This window comes from Narcine bancroftii, chromosome 3 (genome assembly GCF_036971445.1).
Source record: "Narcine bancroftii isolate sNarBan1 chromosome 3, sNarBan1.hap1, whole genome shotgun sequence".
NCBI classification, from domain to species: Eukaryota; Metazoa; Chordata; class Chondrichthyes; order Torpediniformes; family Narcinidae; genus Narcine; species Narcine bancroftii.
Genome location: NC_091471.1, coordinates 226,101,858 through 226,117,843, shown reverse-complemented (window position 1 = coordinate 226,117,843; position 15,986 = coordinate 226,101,858). Strand labels below are relative to the sequence as shown.

Below are 15,986 nucleotides of genomic sequence, written 5' to 3'. Positions count from 1 at the left end.
AACTGAGGTCCTCCATCAGCCAGCTCCCCACCATGTCTACCAGCCCCCCCACATCTCCATCGGGCACACAGAACTCAAAACGGTCAACCAGTTTACCTACCTCGGCTGCACCATTTCATCTGATGCAAGGATCGTCAAAGAGATAGACAACAGACTCGCCAAGGCAAATAGCGCCTTTGGAAGAGTACACAAAAGAGTCTGGAAAAACAACCACCTGAAGAAACACACAAAGATCAACGTGTACAGAGCTGTTGTCATACCCACGCTCCTGTTCGGCTCCGAACAGGAGCCGGCATCACCTACGGCTCCTAGAACGTTTCCATCAGCACTGTCTCCGCTCCATCCTCAACATTTATTGGAATGACTTCATCACCAACATCGAAGTACTCGATCTGGCAGAGTCCGCAAACATCGAATTCATGCTGCTAAAGACCCAACTGCGCTGGGTGAGTCATGTCTCCAGAATGGAGGACCATCGCCTTCCCAAGATCGTGTTATATGGCGAGCTCTCCACTGGCCACCGAGACAGAGGTGCACCAAACAAGAGGTATAAGGACTGCTTAAAGAAATCTCTTGGTGCCTGCCACATTGACCACCACCAGTGGGCTGATATCGCCTCCAACCGTGCATCTTGACGCCTCACAGTTTGGTGGGCAGCAACCTCCTTTGAAGAAGACCGCAAAAGACAAAAGACAAAGGAGGAAAAACCCAACACCCAACCCCAACCAACCAATTTTCCCTTGCAACCACTGCAACCGTGCCTGCCTGTCCTGCATTGGACTTGTCACTCACCACCGAGCCTGCAGTAGACGTGAACATACCCCTCCATAAATCTTCGTCCGCGAAGCCAAGCCGAAGAATATATATATGTGTTACTTAAAATGTTAAATCACATAACATAATATTGATTACAGTATATATTAATACATACATAATATGATTAAATATTAAACCCTCCCAACCTCCCTCAACCACCCCACTAATACTCTCCCTCCTCCCTTACCCTCCTACAAAGAAAAGATCATCAGTAAATACAGTCATATTTTAACTTTTTAGCAGCGGATGTAGAGATATTCACCAAAGTGGACTGAGAGATCAAGCTTTTAAATATGGGCTCCACACTTTAACAAAGAAAAAATATCGATCTCTTAAGTTGTATGTTATCTTTTCTAAAGGAACACAAGCTTTCATTTCATTATGGCATCTTTTTATGCTTAAAACTAAATTAGATTTCCATGTAATAGCTAAACATTTTTATGAAACAGCCGAAGCCAAACATAAAAATTCAATTTGATACATAGTCAATCTCAACCCTAAAGCAATCGACTTAATATCCCCTAGTAAAATTAACAGCTGATCAAATGGGAAAATCACTTTTAATACCTGTTCTAAAAACAATTTAATTTGTAACCAAAATCTTTTAACCTTAGTAAAAGTCCAAGTCGAATGAAAAAAGGTACCTATTTCTTGACCACACCTAAACCACAAATCTGAAGAAGTAAGTTGAATTTTTTAAAAAATTTCTGAGGGGTTTAAAAACAATTGATGTCAAAAATTATATTGCACCAGCCTATATCATACATTTATAACCCTAATCATATTACCTTTACACATATTCCTCCAAATACTTTCATCTATCTTTTTATTCAAATCCAATTCCCATTTAATTCTCGATTTAAAAAAATATATTTTCTATTTGAATCGGAATATTGTTTATTGGAAGCATTACCACTGCTTATTTATTGCAGGTTACAACTGACCCCAGGATCTACAGTGGAGATGGAAACCATATATTTCAAATTGGAATTTTACAGGAAAACAAGGATGCTCCACAGCTCGCCCCGGGAGTGATGATTCCTCTTCAGATCACTGTAAGAGCTTCCCGGTTCTCATCTCCCGTGTCTGCTTTGCGTTAAGTTTAGAAAATTCCCCGCAGGAGGGAAAGTGAACAGCCCCGTTTACTCTGGAAATCATTTCAAGGGGGAGGAAAGTGAAATTAAAAAATAAAATCAAGAACACGACAGCAGCATCTATTGGGTGTTTTTCAGTTGCGCCATGCAAGCACTAAGTAGACAAATCCCAGTTTAATAACCGGCAATTAAGCCATTTCTGCAAAGGTCTGCTGGCCTACTCAGGTGGCTGAGTGGAAAATGACCTCTGTGGCATTTTATAATTGCTGCAAAATGCAAGCATTAATCTTGAAGTAAGTGTAGGATTTCCTCAAAAGCCGTTTTAATAGCCCTCTGGTATTTCAGCCTTGCAACTTCAAGGAGAGAGCGTTCTACGGGCCACTGGCCCACTTTTACTTCAAATTGCATTTCCAAATATAGTCCAAGTTCACCGGGGCTTTTTTAAAAACTGCAGGCATCTTTCAAACCAATTCTGTGTTTTGGATATTTATTACGAGTATTACCTTTGCCGAAAAGAATATAGGGAGAGGGAGAGAGAGAGAGAGAGAGAGAGAGAGAGAGAATAGTTATGCTGTGAAATAATTTTGGTTGACGTTTTTTTTTGCTAGGTGCCTGAAGACAGAGTTACAGTGATCCAAACTTCACAGTTATCCTTTGTAGATGGAGACACACCAAGCCAGGATCTGATTTATAATATCAGGGTTCCACTACTACCAGAGCATGGCAAGTATTAGTAATGCCCAACAGAGAGGACAGTTCTCCTTTTTTACATAAATCAAGGCACTGTTGTACAGATGAAATCTTTGCTGCTTGTATTTGTGCTTCTCAACAGAAGTATATTCCAGTTAAAAGCTAGGACAGTGAGGGCGGGGACAGCCAGCCAGACAGATAACTCAGGAAATAAAGGTAGGCATCAAACTAAAAGCTCATGCATACAAAACTGTCAAGGGAAAGCTTTAAGAACCAAGAAAGAATCCACAACGCAAGCACTAAGGAAAAGGAAGGTCGATTATGAGAAAAGATTGCCTCAAAACATAAAAATGATAGGAAAAGTTTTTGAAATTATATAAAGTGCAAAAGGTGGGCCAAAGCGAATGTTGGTCCCTTGGAAGATAAGAAGGGGGAAATGATATAGGGATTGGTTGAGGCTTTGAAGACGATTTTGTGTCGGTCTTCACACTGGAGGACACGTTGAACATGACAAAGACAGAAGTTGCGGATGCGATGGGAGGTGAGGACTTGGATGTAAGTAGCTGTCACTAAAGAGGTCGTGGGCGGGGATGTGGCGTGATGGCCTCTCCCAGCAGAATTAATTAAAACCTGAATTTAAAGAACTTTTTGAAATTACAATCTTTGAGATCGATCTGAATTGATCGACCATGGCTACAGAGAAGACAAAGGCTCAATCAGCTCACAAAACGACGAGTAAAGATGTGAAGAAGTTGGGCCTACCGTAATGATTCAGCCTCCGTATCTAGGCCACAAGTCCAGAACAGATCCCCACGCCTCCTCCTCACCACGGTCCGAGGTCTCAAACAGGCCTTTCAGGTGAAGCAACACTTCACCTGTACCATTGCTACATAAAGGCACTGTTTGACCTGCTTAGTTTCTCCAGCATTGGTGCGGTTTTTTTTCCAAACAGCGTTTGTGTTCAGTTGCCTAGTTTTCTGTGCAGCACCCAGCCGAGCCAGAGCTGATTCATTACCCCACGTGGAAATCTACTCCTGGTAGAGCAGGCTCGATGGGCCGAATGGCCCGCCGCAGCTCCTAAATCCTATGGTCTAAACCTTAGCCGCATGATGTGAACTGGAGTTCTACTATAGCCAGAATGAGTGGAGATGGCAGTTTTCTCTCCGTGAAGGGTCATAATGAATCAGTCAGGCGTAGACAAACTTATCTATGGATTTTTCTTTTGAATTATTTACCCTGTTATTCTAAACTAATGTGAAGCAAATGTACTACAAAGGCCAATGATGTAGAGAAAAAAAAATTAATAGAAAAGAAAAGTAGTCAGAGCGTTGAAGAAGGCAGCAGCTTTACTTTAGCTGAGTAAAATTTTTACCTTCTTATCCTTTATTTTCTGATTAATGGGCCTTATTTCCCTTTGAATGTCTTCTCCAAACACCACAGACACAGCAATATGAAATAAAAGAAACTTTTGGGTATAATGAGCAGTTCAAGCAACATCTGAGGGGAGCGCCTGTCTGCTTTTTTGCTCATATCTTGTTGAAGGACTCAGGCCTGGATCGCTGGGTATATATCGTTGCTCTCCTCTGGATGCTGTAGGACCTGCTGAACTTGTCCAGCACTGTTACGTGCTTGAGACGGTAAATGTCTTGGGTCAATCAGAACCTTTCATCCTGAAACTGGCAGCAACGCCAGTCGTCCATTTAAGCACAGATGATCCCGGAAGCCAGTCCTTCATCCCACCAAGTCCACGCTGACCATCCAGTGTCCTATTATACCAGTCCTACTGCAGTCTTTTCATAATTTTGCAATCTTCTCCAGTTTTAACCTTCACAATTTGGCAGTATGATGAGAACTTCAACCATTCAATATCTATTCTTGTTCGACAAGACTAACCTGAAACATTTCACTTTGATCCGTGAAGTGCAAGTGAATTTTAATAATGTCCGATGCCAGAATTACCTTGGAGTTGACTCACTAGCCCTGGTCCGCAATGACGTTATAGTTGGAGTCATAGAGACATAAAGCATGGAACAGGCCCTATGACCCAACTCAGCCATGCCTACTTTCTGGGCTTGCATTTAGCCTTCATTCTCTGAACCATTTCCATCCCTTTACCTGTCCAATTGTCTTCTGAACATCCTAATTCAGCCGCTCCCTTTGGCAGCTCGTTCCATATGTGAACTGCCCTCTCAAATCTCTCCCAGCCTCCCTCCTTTTTACCTTAAATCTATGCCCTCGAGCTCTATAATAATCCATGCTGGGAAATGAGCATAAAATCCTGCTCCTCAACTACTGTCTCACCAATGCCCTGTCGCCCCAAACTCCTGCAGTGACCAAAACAGTTGATGTCAGCTTGGAGCTAGGAGCAGTCCTTTATGAATCCCAAAGATTCACAACCTTCTGAATGAAGAATCTCTCCTTGTGGCACAATGTCCTATCCTGTGATGCCCCCATTCTCATGATCCCACAGCTCAGGAAACAGTTTCCCAGAGTTAATCTCTCAGAGCCTCCTGGGTCTCAATGAGATAGATCACCCTTCATTCTTCTAAACTTTGCCACCATCTCTGAGCAAGCTGCAACTATTGTTAGTTGTGCTATGTAAAATGTTTAATTCTTCAGTCCAATTGGATACCTTTCCTGCTTGATGATTTTGCAGTGTTGAGCAACAGAGATCTTCTGGGACTGTTACCAGCATCAGGGAAGGGGCAATTCATAGCTCAGAAATCGCCAGGGTGCCTGAGGCAGCTACCTTTCAGATCAGCAGCGAACATTACTTCATTGCTGACCATCTGGAAAACACTTGTAATAGTTCTAAATAAATAAATAATATGTTTGCCGTGCATTGCCCCTCTCCCCACCCCACCTCCCCTCCCCACAATGATCGCTGTCCTGTGGATGGGACGGTTAGCCTAGAGTTATACTGCACCAGCAAACCAGGTTTGAACCTGGCGCCATGTGGAAGGAGTTTGCAAGTTCTCCCCGTATCTGCACGGGATTTGTCCAGGTGCATTTTTGTGGGGGGGGGGGGAGTGGGTGGATGGTGGGTTGTGAGGGCTTGTGTGCCAGAAGAGCCTGTTACCGTGCTGTATGTCTAAATTGTTTTTAAAAAACCAACTCAAGGATTTAAGATGCGAAAGTTTTGGGAAGTGTTCTTTCTTGTACGTTTGATCATAGAGTAATGATTTTCACTGTCCATAGCTTAGAAATTCAAAAACTTTAAGCTGTTTTTTCCAAGAACTAGATATGGTGATGTATATTACTGGTTCATGCTGAAATTTCCATGTCATTCACACATGGAATGACATCACTCTCTATACAATCTTAGTAGCTGTCAGAACCATTGATTTGATTGCTCCTAGCAAAACTTTTGGTTGCACCATTAATTACCTAAGTTCCTTTACCATCCTTCCCCCTTACTCCCTCCCCCACTCCTCCCCAGGGATGTTAAAATTTTAATCTATTTACATCACGGTAGAAACCCATGTCGCCCAATTTCCCCCCATTTACCAACCCTGTATGTTTTGGAGGGTGGAAGAAACTGGATCACCCAGAGAAAGCCCCACGCAGGTCACGTGGGGAAATGTACCGGCTCCTGGGAGACAGCGCCCAATTAGAACCTGGGTCACTGACGCTGCAATGGCATTTTGAGCTGGATTTTATGGTCATTAATTGTTTGGGACCTCAGACTATCTATACTGTTTCATAAGATGTGTAGGTCTTCAAGGAAACCACATGGATACAAAATTAAACTGGCTGTATTAATTAGACTTTATAGTTCAATCGAACTATCATGCTTTGCAAGTGAAATAAACAAAATACAAGGTCAAGAGCAATTTGACAGGGTTAAAAAAAACACTTTCAAACATCTGCAAGATTTAAAATTTGAAGAGTGCGACTCTACATTTGTAAAAAAAAGAATCGAAGGACCAGAGAAGTTTTAAGCAGCCCTGAGTGGATTATTTTGCTGGAATATTAAGTGCCTGTCTGGTGAGTAAGTACCATAAATTCCTTCCCTTCACATGCTTGAGCTCTGAATTCATTCGCAGTGTACCATGGTAGTACATTACAGGTAAGCATGGAAAAAAATCAGAGAATGGCTTCCAAATTTCTGCGTTTAACTAAGCATTTGCAATTGTCAGAAGTTGCTTTCAACTTGCTCTTTGCTCTTGTGAAAAGCTTTGCTTGTTTCATTATTGTTTCCCTCGGCCGAATTCAGGCCTGCCATATATGCGTAGTGACTGTGCAGGGTGCCTTGGTTCATTGTTCTTTGTGTTTCTTTAATTCAGGTATACTCGAACACTCAGACCACTCTTTCATCCATGTCACATCCTTCACTCAGGCTGATATTGACCATGGGAAGATTGTGTATCGACCTCCAGCAGCAGCATCTTTGCATACGCAAGGCTTATTCAAGTTCTCCTTCACTGGTGAGAAGCTTGCTGCAAACATGTCCAAATGAAACATTTGGGATTGTTTTTTGTTCACAAAAAGTTGTTGCTGCTTAGTGCTGCTGTTGGCTTTTGTCTGTAAGGTCCACACCTCACACGTTAAACCACGATGTAATTAGCACACTGCAGGTTGATTGCATTTCCACTCCATCAAGGGTCATTTGACTGTGACGCGAGTGAACCCTCTTAATTTTGAAAAGAATCAAGCATTCTTTTCTGTCATAAAAATTCCACTCGTATGTTGTGAGTGTTTCGAATTCAAGGCATGCAACATGAATAGGCTTTTCCATTTTATGTAAGCAAGCTGAAATGGTTGACTACTAGGAGGTCTCCATCACTGGTGCAGACGGAGCAAAGGTGCTCAGCAAAGTGGAGAGACCACCGGGTGCAGATTCGAAGATCACTTCCCTGAGCACCTTCACTCTGTCCGCACCAGTGACAGACCACCCGGCGTAGCCAACCACTTCAGTTCTGTGTCACACTCCCATATCATATGTCTCTGTCCATGGCCTCGTGTACTGTCCCACCGAGACCACCTACAAACTGGAGGAACAACATCTGATTTTTCCGCCTGGGCCCTCTCCAAACAGATGGCATTAACATCGACTATTCCGGTTTCTGCTAACCTGCTCTCATCTTCCCCCCTTCCCTTCCCCATTCCAGTTTTCCTCCCCCCCTTCTCTCTCTAATCACCCAGCCATCCCTCCTCCCCTTGATCGCTCCTGTTCCGTCCGTCACATCTCTACTTACCACTTCCTGCCTTTCCAATACTCCTCCCCCCACCCCACTCTTTTGATTCAGATGCCAGCCATACATTGATGAAGGTTTCAAGCCCGAAACGTCAGCTATGTATATTTACCTTTGTTACCTAAAGGACACTGCTTGACCTGCTGAGTTTCTCCAGCATTTTGTGTTTTCACAAGAACAGAACATATAATGAATGGGTGGTGTGGATCTGTGATGACTGTCCATCAACAGCGTTCCATGTAGATTTTCACGATGATGGAGGGAGTTTGCCTATGATGTCCTGGGCTTGGTCCACTACCTTTTACAGGGCTTTCAACTCAGAGGTATTGAAGGCCCTCGTACCAGGGTGTGCTGCAGCCCGTAAACACACTTTCCACTACACATCTGTAGAAATTTTGCCAAGGTTTCTTGGCATCATATCAAACCTCTGCAAACTCCTGAGGAAGTAGAGGCGCTGACGTGATTTCTTCCCGATGACATTACTACGTTGGGTCCAGGTTAAATCATTCACATGTAAATTTCACAATTATTTCTGTCATGCAATGATTAATTTGCCTCTCCACTCATTGTGTAGAACACCATTAATTAATTATGAAAGGGACCTGTGACAGGATTGGCCTCTGACTCTTGGCTGGAAGATCTATACTGCCAAATGCAGGTTAACTTGTGCAGAAGTTCTTGGTGTGGCCAGCAACCTTGTCTGATGTTTGAAATCATGAGTACTGTTCATAGTCAGAATCACATCCTTCCACTTACTCTCACTTTACCAGAACATCACAACCGGATGCATTTTTTTCTGCCTGATAGTTATTTTAATAAATAGTTCATTCTCATATTGTTTGGCTAAATCAGATACTTACGTATCACTGAAACGATTTCCAATCCGCACCTTCATGAAAATTCAGTTAAATGTGATGCACAGGAGGAATGCACCAAGTTTAAATGCTTCGTTTTGAAGTGCATAGCATATATGAACACGGGATAATGGAAGAGGTCCGGAATTCAAGCAACTGGCAAAAAAAAAAGAGGAAAATAAATAAATAAAACAATTCGAATAAATAAAAATTTAAATAAAAGTTTAAAATTCGAAACGTGAATGTTCTCTGAAGTAAACCGTAAATCTTTGGTTAAGATGGGAGCAAATACTCAGGCAGCGGAGGGCCTTGGTCGTACTTTGCTCGTAGCAGCTGTTTGAATAAAATTGTGTTTGCATAAAATGGCGTTGAAAAGCTGGTTGATGCTGCTCGGCACCGGGGTGACTCTCTTAAAGTGTCTCCTTATTCTTCCATAGCCTTTATCTTTATTCATATGTTGTTAATTATATTACTAAGGCTTTATCTGTAAACTTAGGGGAGGGGGTTAATTATTATGCTATTGTTCGCCTTTTAAGCAGCTCTGTGGAGGTGGGGGAACCGGCAGATGCAGCGATGGTTAAATCTTTTCAAAGAATCTGACTGAAAATGATGTAAAATGCTTTAAGATTTACATATTCATTCTTGTGAAGTTTGTTCAGTGTAAATACAGGATAGTATTGTTCTCTTTTAAACTAATTATTCTTAATGCAGGTGTATTAGTTCGGCATTGTCAGAGTAAGTCTCAAGCAACTGGAAAACTCATTTATCCGGCATCTACCAATCCCTGTAGGTGCCGGATAGCAAGGCTTTTATTATAATTACTGAGGTTGACTTGAGTTTACTTGCAATCTCATAATGTGCCTTCATCCTTCTACAGTTTCTGATGGTGAAAACATCTCTCCCGAAATGGAATTTACCATACATCTGTTGTCTACCAATGAACAGCCTCCAATCTTTCCAAAACCTTTCATCGGGGTGAGCCACGGACATGGAGTAGCTGGAGGTAAGGCATGTCCTAAACTGTCAGCTGGTTCATGATGTACTTGCTTCTGTCTGTCTGAATTTCCTGAATATTCAAGAACCAAATTCTGGACCCATGAGTGTTGTCTACCTTGGTTACGAAAGGCCAAGACCACTCAATCAACATTTAACTGTTGGTTTAATGCTTTGGTAAGTAGGTTTATAGAGGTTGGCACAACATCATGGGCTGAAGGGATGGTACTGGGCTGCAAAGTTTTATGTTCTATTTTCGGATGACCCCTACATTATGCTCATTCGTCAAAGGGATTCGCAAATCACAAGCCAGACATATGAGAGTGGGGAAATTACATAAGTGTTACTTTCACCCCAGTAACAGGCCCTTCCGGCCCATGAGATGTGCTGCCAAAATATCCCAATTAACTTACAGCTCCCGGTTACATTTTGAAGGGTGGGAGGAAGTAGGAGCATCATGGGGAGAATGTACTCTTACGAATTCAGTGAACCCCATCTACCAGCAGCAATAGAAATACACCAAAGCAATGGCTCCCTAAACAAAATTAGTTTAATTCTGAGTATAGAAAAAGATCAACACTTAACTTATCAACACAAAGTTATTTACACAATCCCTCCCCCCCACCTCAACCTAATCTAAGCGCAAGTGTGTGTAATGCGTTTTCAAGAAAGTTCTTTTTACTGGCCAATCTTCCACTGACCACGTTTCTAAGGCTACAGTTTCCAGTAATCTTCAATCCTGTGCACAGAATCTAGCAGTCATTACATTCAAGCAAACATCAGTGCTTTCCTTAGAATTACCAGGCAGGAAAATTGTGGAGAAATTACAGAGAGATGGTTGTTGCTTGTTGGACACCCCAAACAGGAGTGTCTTCCAGAAGAAACCTGTCTTCTTTCCAGGTTCTTCTCACAGAGTTCTTCTTCTCTTCGCCACACTGGGAAGACTAGCCACCACTCCTGATTTCCACTCTGGTGACCATATTAAAATTCAGCCCAGTCTTGAAAAAGAGGGAGCCTTTTCTGCAGGGTCCTCTTCTGTCCAGCCTTTCCTCAGACTGCCTCCTGCAAACTGCCTTCACTCTCGTTCACTGCCCCTCCCCTCTTGATGTTCCAGGCACTGTTATTATTTTTTTGTTTTCAGTTTGCGAATGTTGCACTTTCCAGGTTTTACAAAACAACACATGGCCCCAACTCTCTGCAAATGTTACAGTTTCTGGGGCGTGCTTGCACATGTTGCTAAAGCCCAGATCCTTCTGTTTGGACCTGCATTGAAAGGCATTGTTCTGTTTGTTAAATACATGCAACCTAACAGCTAATTCAATTCTAATCCCTTTTATAAGCATATATTTAATTAGCCCATTGCACACAGTACAAACCCCTCACAGACAGTGCCGATTTGAGCCCTACGCTAACCATTACGCCAACCGTGCCACCCAATGAAACAACAAATTTCGTCTTTTTTTTCTGCTTCAAACTCTCATTCCTTGCGTCTAATGTGGCAGGGTTTCCTCGTGGAGTCGGTTCATTTTGTGTCTCACGGGGTTTCCCTCCCAGTTTTCTGCAAGATATCGGAAACAGAGCCAGAAATTTTAAGTGCGTTGCAGATCGAAATTACCTCTTTTTTTTGCTGTGAGTTACGTCATTTAAATATGATATTCTTTTAAAAATGTACAGATCCATTGAAGGAGAAGATACTTGTGTCTCCGATGCAGCTGCTGTCAAGTTAAAAGATTTGTTTTGGAAACTGACTGAGTAGCCACAGCTGTGGTACTTAATATTACTGTTAAGAGAAATGCATCCATGAGGAATGCATCTCCACTTAAGTCATTTAAAGGAAAATCGGGCTTTGTGTGATGGAAAATCACAATAGAGCAGCTTTCTAGGAGTGCAAACTCCCCATAGTGTTAGCGTAAAGTTCTAGTAATCTGCAGTAATCCAACGACTACTTGGAAATCCCAAAGGTTTACCACAGAGCTCTGGGGAAAGAGAGGAATGAGGGAAATGGACAGGTGCAGTGAGCCAAACTATTTGCATTTGAAAGGGCAGCTGTGATTCCCACAGGAGAAGGTCACCACTCTCCCTCTCCACTCGTTTCCCATGTTCCCTGTCAGCTCGCCGGAATCTTAGTTTCTGTGCTCTCTGTCCCAGTTCCCATGTGCTGGGGCCCATTTATGTGCTTCCTGCTGCCACCCTGAGGCCCTGGGTCCTATGATACCTGTCCCATCAGTGGGGCCCTGATTCCCGCACACCGTTATTGGGTTGGGCCGGAATTCAGTCCCCTCCTCTCCCTCGCTGGGGCCCCATTCACTCTGCTCTTTGTCCTCTCACTGAGGCACCAGTCCCTGTGCTCCCTGTCCCATCGATGGGGACCTGGGTTCCACATTCCCTGTCCTATTGATGGGCCCTTGGTTTCCACACTCCCTGTCTAATCAATGGGAGCCTGGGTTGCACACTCCCTGCCCCATCGGTGGGGGCCTGAGATCTACATTCCCTGACCCATCAGTGGGCCCCTGGTTTCCACACTCCCTGACCCATTGGTGGGGGCCTGGGTTCCACACTCCCTGCCCCATCGGTGGGGGCCTGAGATCTACATTCCCTGCTCCATTGGTGGGGGCCTAAGATCTACATTCCCTGTTCCATCAGTGGGGTCCTGGTTTCCACACTCCCTGACCCATTGGTGGGCCCTTGGTTTTGACACTCCATCACTGGGCCTCTGGTTTCCACACTCCCTGACCCATTGTTGGACCCCTGGTTTCCAAACTCCCTGCCCCATCGGTGGGGACCTGAGATCTACATTCCCTGCTCCATTGGTGGGGTCCTGAGATCTACATTCCCTGTTCCATCAGTGGGGTCCTGGTTTCGACACTCCCTGTCCCATCAGTGGGCCTCTGGTTTCCACACTCCCTGACCCATTGTTGGGCCCCTTGTTTCCACACTCACTGTCCCATCGGTGTGGGCCTGGGTTCCACACTCCCTGGTGCCGCCACCTTGGCCACAGAGGATTTTGCTGACAAATGCCTTCAGCCATTTAAAGGCTGTTGAGAGCCTTCATTGTTAGGACCAGCCAGTTGAACCTTGCCAAGTGTTGCTGGGTCTCTGCATCCCACTCTCTTTGGGTCTGCACCATTCGTGGCTCTTCTGCTACAGCACCTCCTGCAGCATCACCATCCAGGGAAAGCAGCAAAGTTTTGCCAGGTTGATTCTGAGAATCAGTGCAGGGGTTAGTGTTTGGGAAGTAATTAAGCTGACTGCCTGTACCGTGTCTGGCTGAGAATAATATAGGAGGATCTCACAGAAATGTACAAAATATTGGTATTGCATGGCAAGGTAGATGATCAATGGCAGATTAACCATTAGGCTGAGTAGACCTAAGCCTCAGGGCCCGGAATGGAGGGGGCCCGGCAGGAGCGTGGATGTCGGGCACCCAGGAGGAGTGGAAACGTCAGGCTCCCGGCAGGTGCAGGGACGTCGGGCTCCCAACAGGAGCAGGGATGTCAGGCTCCCGGCAGGAGCAGGGACGTCAGGCTCCCGGCAGGAGCAAGGACGTCAGGCTCCCGGCAGGATCAGGGACATTGGGTTCCCATGAGGAGCAGGAATGTCGGGCTCCCGACAGGTGCAGAGATGTCAAGCTCTCATGAGGATCAGGGATGTTAGGCACTCAGCAGGAGCAGGGACGTCAGACTCCCGGCAGGAGCAGGAACGTCGGGCTTCCGGCAAGAGCAGGAACGTCAGGCTCCCGGCAGGAGCGGGGTCCTCAGGATCCCAGCAGGCATGAGTACATTGGGTTTTTGGCAGGAGCAGAGAAGTTGGGTTCCTGGCAGGAGCAGGGTCGTTGGGTTCCCGATAGGAACAGGGACGTCAGGCTCCCAGAAGGATAATTTGGAAACCCTTTGTATGTTATTTAATGTAACTTCACACCACTTTATTCAATAAAGGGTGGGGCAGGGGGGCAAGGTTGGGGGATGGGCTTTACTAAAGCTCAGCCTGAGGGCCCAGGTGGTAGTTAATCTGCCACTGTAAAAAGTGAGGTAATGTTTTCCCCACTGATGTGTCAAGAACCAGGATTGAATTACTTCACCCAGAGGGTGGTGGTGAATCCATGTTACACAAGTGTTGGTTGAGTTCCTGAGTATATTCCAGCACTGAGATCAATCAGTTTAATGATATTAAAAGAAACTAAGGTTATTAGGAAGAGGGATGGAAGAGCCATGGACGCTCAGACGTTGACAGCCAGGACAGGGGAAATATAATTTCTGCAGATCCCTGTCAACTCCAGAAAGAATTTTGTTTGTTCCAATCACCTCTCATTCTTCTGCACAATGGACCCAGAATTCTTAATTTTCCCATTGGACCAATTTCCAAACCCAGAAATCAATCCAGGGAACCTTCATTGCTACCTTTTTATTACAAGTCCACCCTTCCGCAGCTTGGAGGCCAGAGCTGCACACAGCATTCCAAGTGCAGTCTCATCAAAACCCACTGTGATTGAAATAAGATGATTGATTATTGATTGATAAGACTATCTGGTAAGTCAAGTATTTAATCTTGACTCTATTTAAAAACTAATCAACAGTTTGCCTCCCAATTGTTTGCTTTGCAGTTTCACAGTCAGACTTCATTTTAACAAAAATAGTCAGTTTTTCTGTTTTTTCTCCTCATCGAAGTAGATAACATTTTCCCTTGTTATTTTGAAAGTAGCTTGCTCTCGATGTTTGCCCAAGCCTGTTTTTGATTTCTTGAAGCCTTTTATCATTCCCCTCGCAACCCAAACTGACTCTCAGCTTCATTTCTTCAACAAACTTAGATTTCTTCTACATAATTCTCTCATCCAGTTGCCTGTCTACATGTAATGTGACCCATTTTTTCTTCCTCCCATTTGTCTGTTAAACCAATCTTCAATTGCTACCAGTATATCACCCCCAACCCATGTTCTCTCATTGCTTTCTAACAATTTGTGCTTAGATACAAGAGGTTTTTGTATCATAAGGATGTGCTAAAATGCAGGGAAGATTCCAGGTTTAAAACATTCCATCATTATTTAATCCAATAATTCTCAACATTTTTCTTTCCACTCACATACCACTTTAAGTATTCCCTATGCCGTAAGTGCTCTGTTATTAGTAAGGGATTGCTTAAGATGGTATGTGGGTGGAAAGACAAAGTTTGAAAACCACTGTGTTTAATCATACCTCATTGACTCATTATGTGCACGGTTTCATAACTCCAAAAGAAATGGGCCAATGACAATTTTTCTCGAGCAAAATATTTCAGTAACAATTGGATTCTCAACCTTCCCTTCCCACCCACAGACCACCGTCAGCAATCCCTTACTAATCACAGAGCGCCGAGGTGAGTGGAAAGAAAAAGGTTGAGAATCACTGATTTAATCTAACCAAAGATTAATCTGAACTATTAGAGGCTCACTGTCCCCTGATGTAGTAAAACAATTATTTGGGTGGAAAATTCCTTTTGTGCATTCCTGGTTCAAAGCTGGATCTCACAATTGGTCTGTCAAGTTTATTAACATCTGATTGGCAAGAAAACCCGACAAAACAGCGTTCTCTAGTCTTCGGTGCAAAATATAGAGACACACAACCAGACATAACACTCATACAGGCAAACAATACATGTGCAGGACAAGAATTCAAAGATACAAATAAGTATGAGCGTCTTGGACGGTTAGTGTGAGAAGTTCCTTTACTCGTTCAGCATTTGCTCTGCCTGTGGGAAGAAGCTCAGCCAGGTGGTTCTGGCTCTGATTCGTCTTTATCTCTTCCCCAACAGGAGCAGCTAAAAGATGCTGCGTGCAGGGTGGAAGGGGCCCTCAATTACTTTGCATGCCCTCTTCAGACAATGATTCTGGTAGATCACCGATAAGGGGGGGAGGGAAGAGAGACTCCAGTGATCCTCTCTGCCACTCTTATGGTCCTGCAGATTAACCTCCGATCAACTTCTCTGCAGCAACTGCACTGCACTGTGATGCAGCCGGCCAGGATCCCTCGATAGAGCTCCTGTAGCAGGTTGGCATAATGGTGGCGGTAGCCTTGCCCGCTTCAGATTTATCAGGGAGTGCAGTCACTGTTGTGCCTTCCCAACAAGTGAGTAGATGTTGAGTGTTCACGATAGGTCAATAGTTAAGTGAACTCCAAGGAACTTGGTGCTCTGCACTCTTTGCACTATGGAGTTATTGATGTGTAGTGGAGTGTGGTCCTTTCTGGTCGTCTTGAAGTCCACAATCATCCCCTTTGTCTTGTCCATGTTCTCAGGTTGTTATTCTCGCACCGTTTCATGAGATTTCCCACCTCTTCTCTGTTGTGTGACTCATCATTGTTGCTGACAAGGCT

The 15,986-nt window shown here is 44.1% G+C and overlaps 1 protein-coding gene across 1 annotated transcript in view; it reads left to right on the top strand.

Annotated features, from left to right (window-relative positions):
- Window positions 1-15,986, top strand: part of fras1 (Fraser extracellular matrix complex subunit 1) — a 642,015-nt gene that overhangs the window by 451,990 nt on the left and 174,039 nt on the right. The window contains exons 32-35 of the mRNA XM_069926766.1: window positions 1,749-1,871; window positions 2,519-2,633; window positions 6,887-7,027; window positions 9,527-9,652. Of these exons, the coding sequence (XP_069782867.1) occupies window positions 1,749-1,871; window positions 2,519-2,633; window positions 6,887-7,027; window positions 9,527-9,652 (505 nt within the window). The remainder of the gene's footprint in view (window positions 1-1,748; window positions 1,872-2,518; window positions 2,634-6,886; window positions 7,028-9,526; window positions 9,653-15,986) is intronic.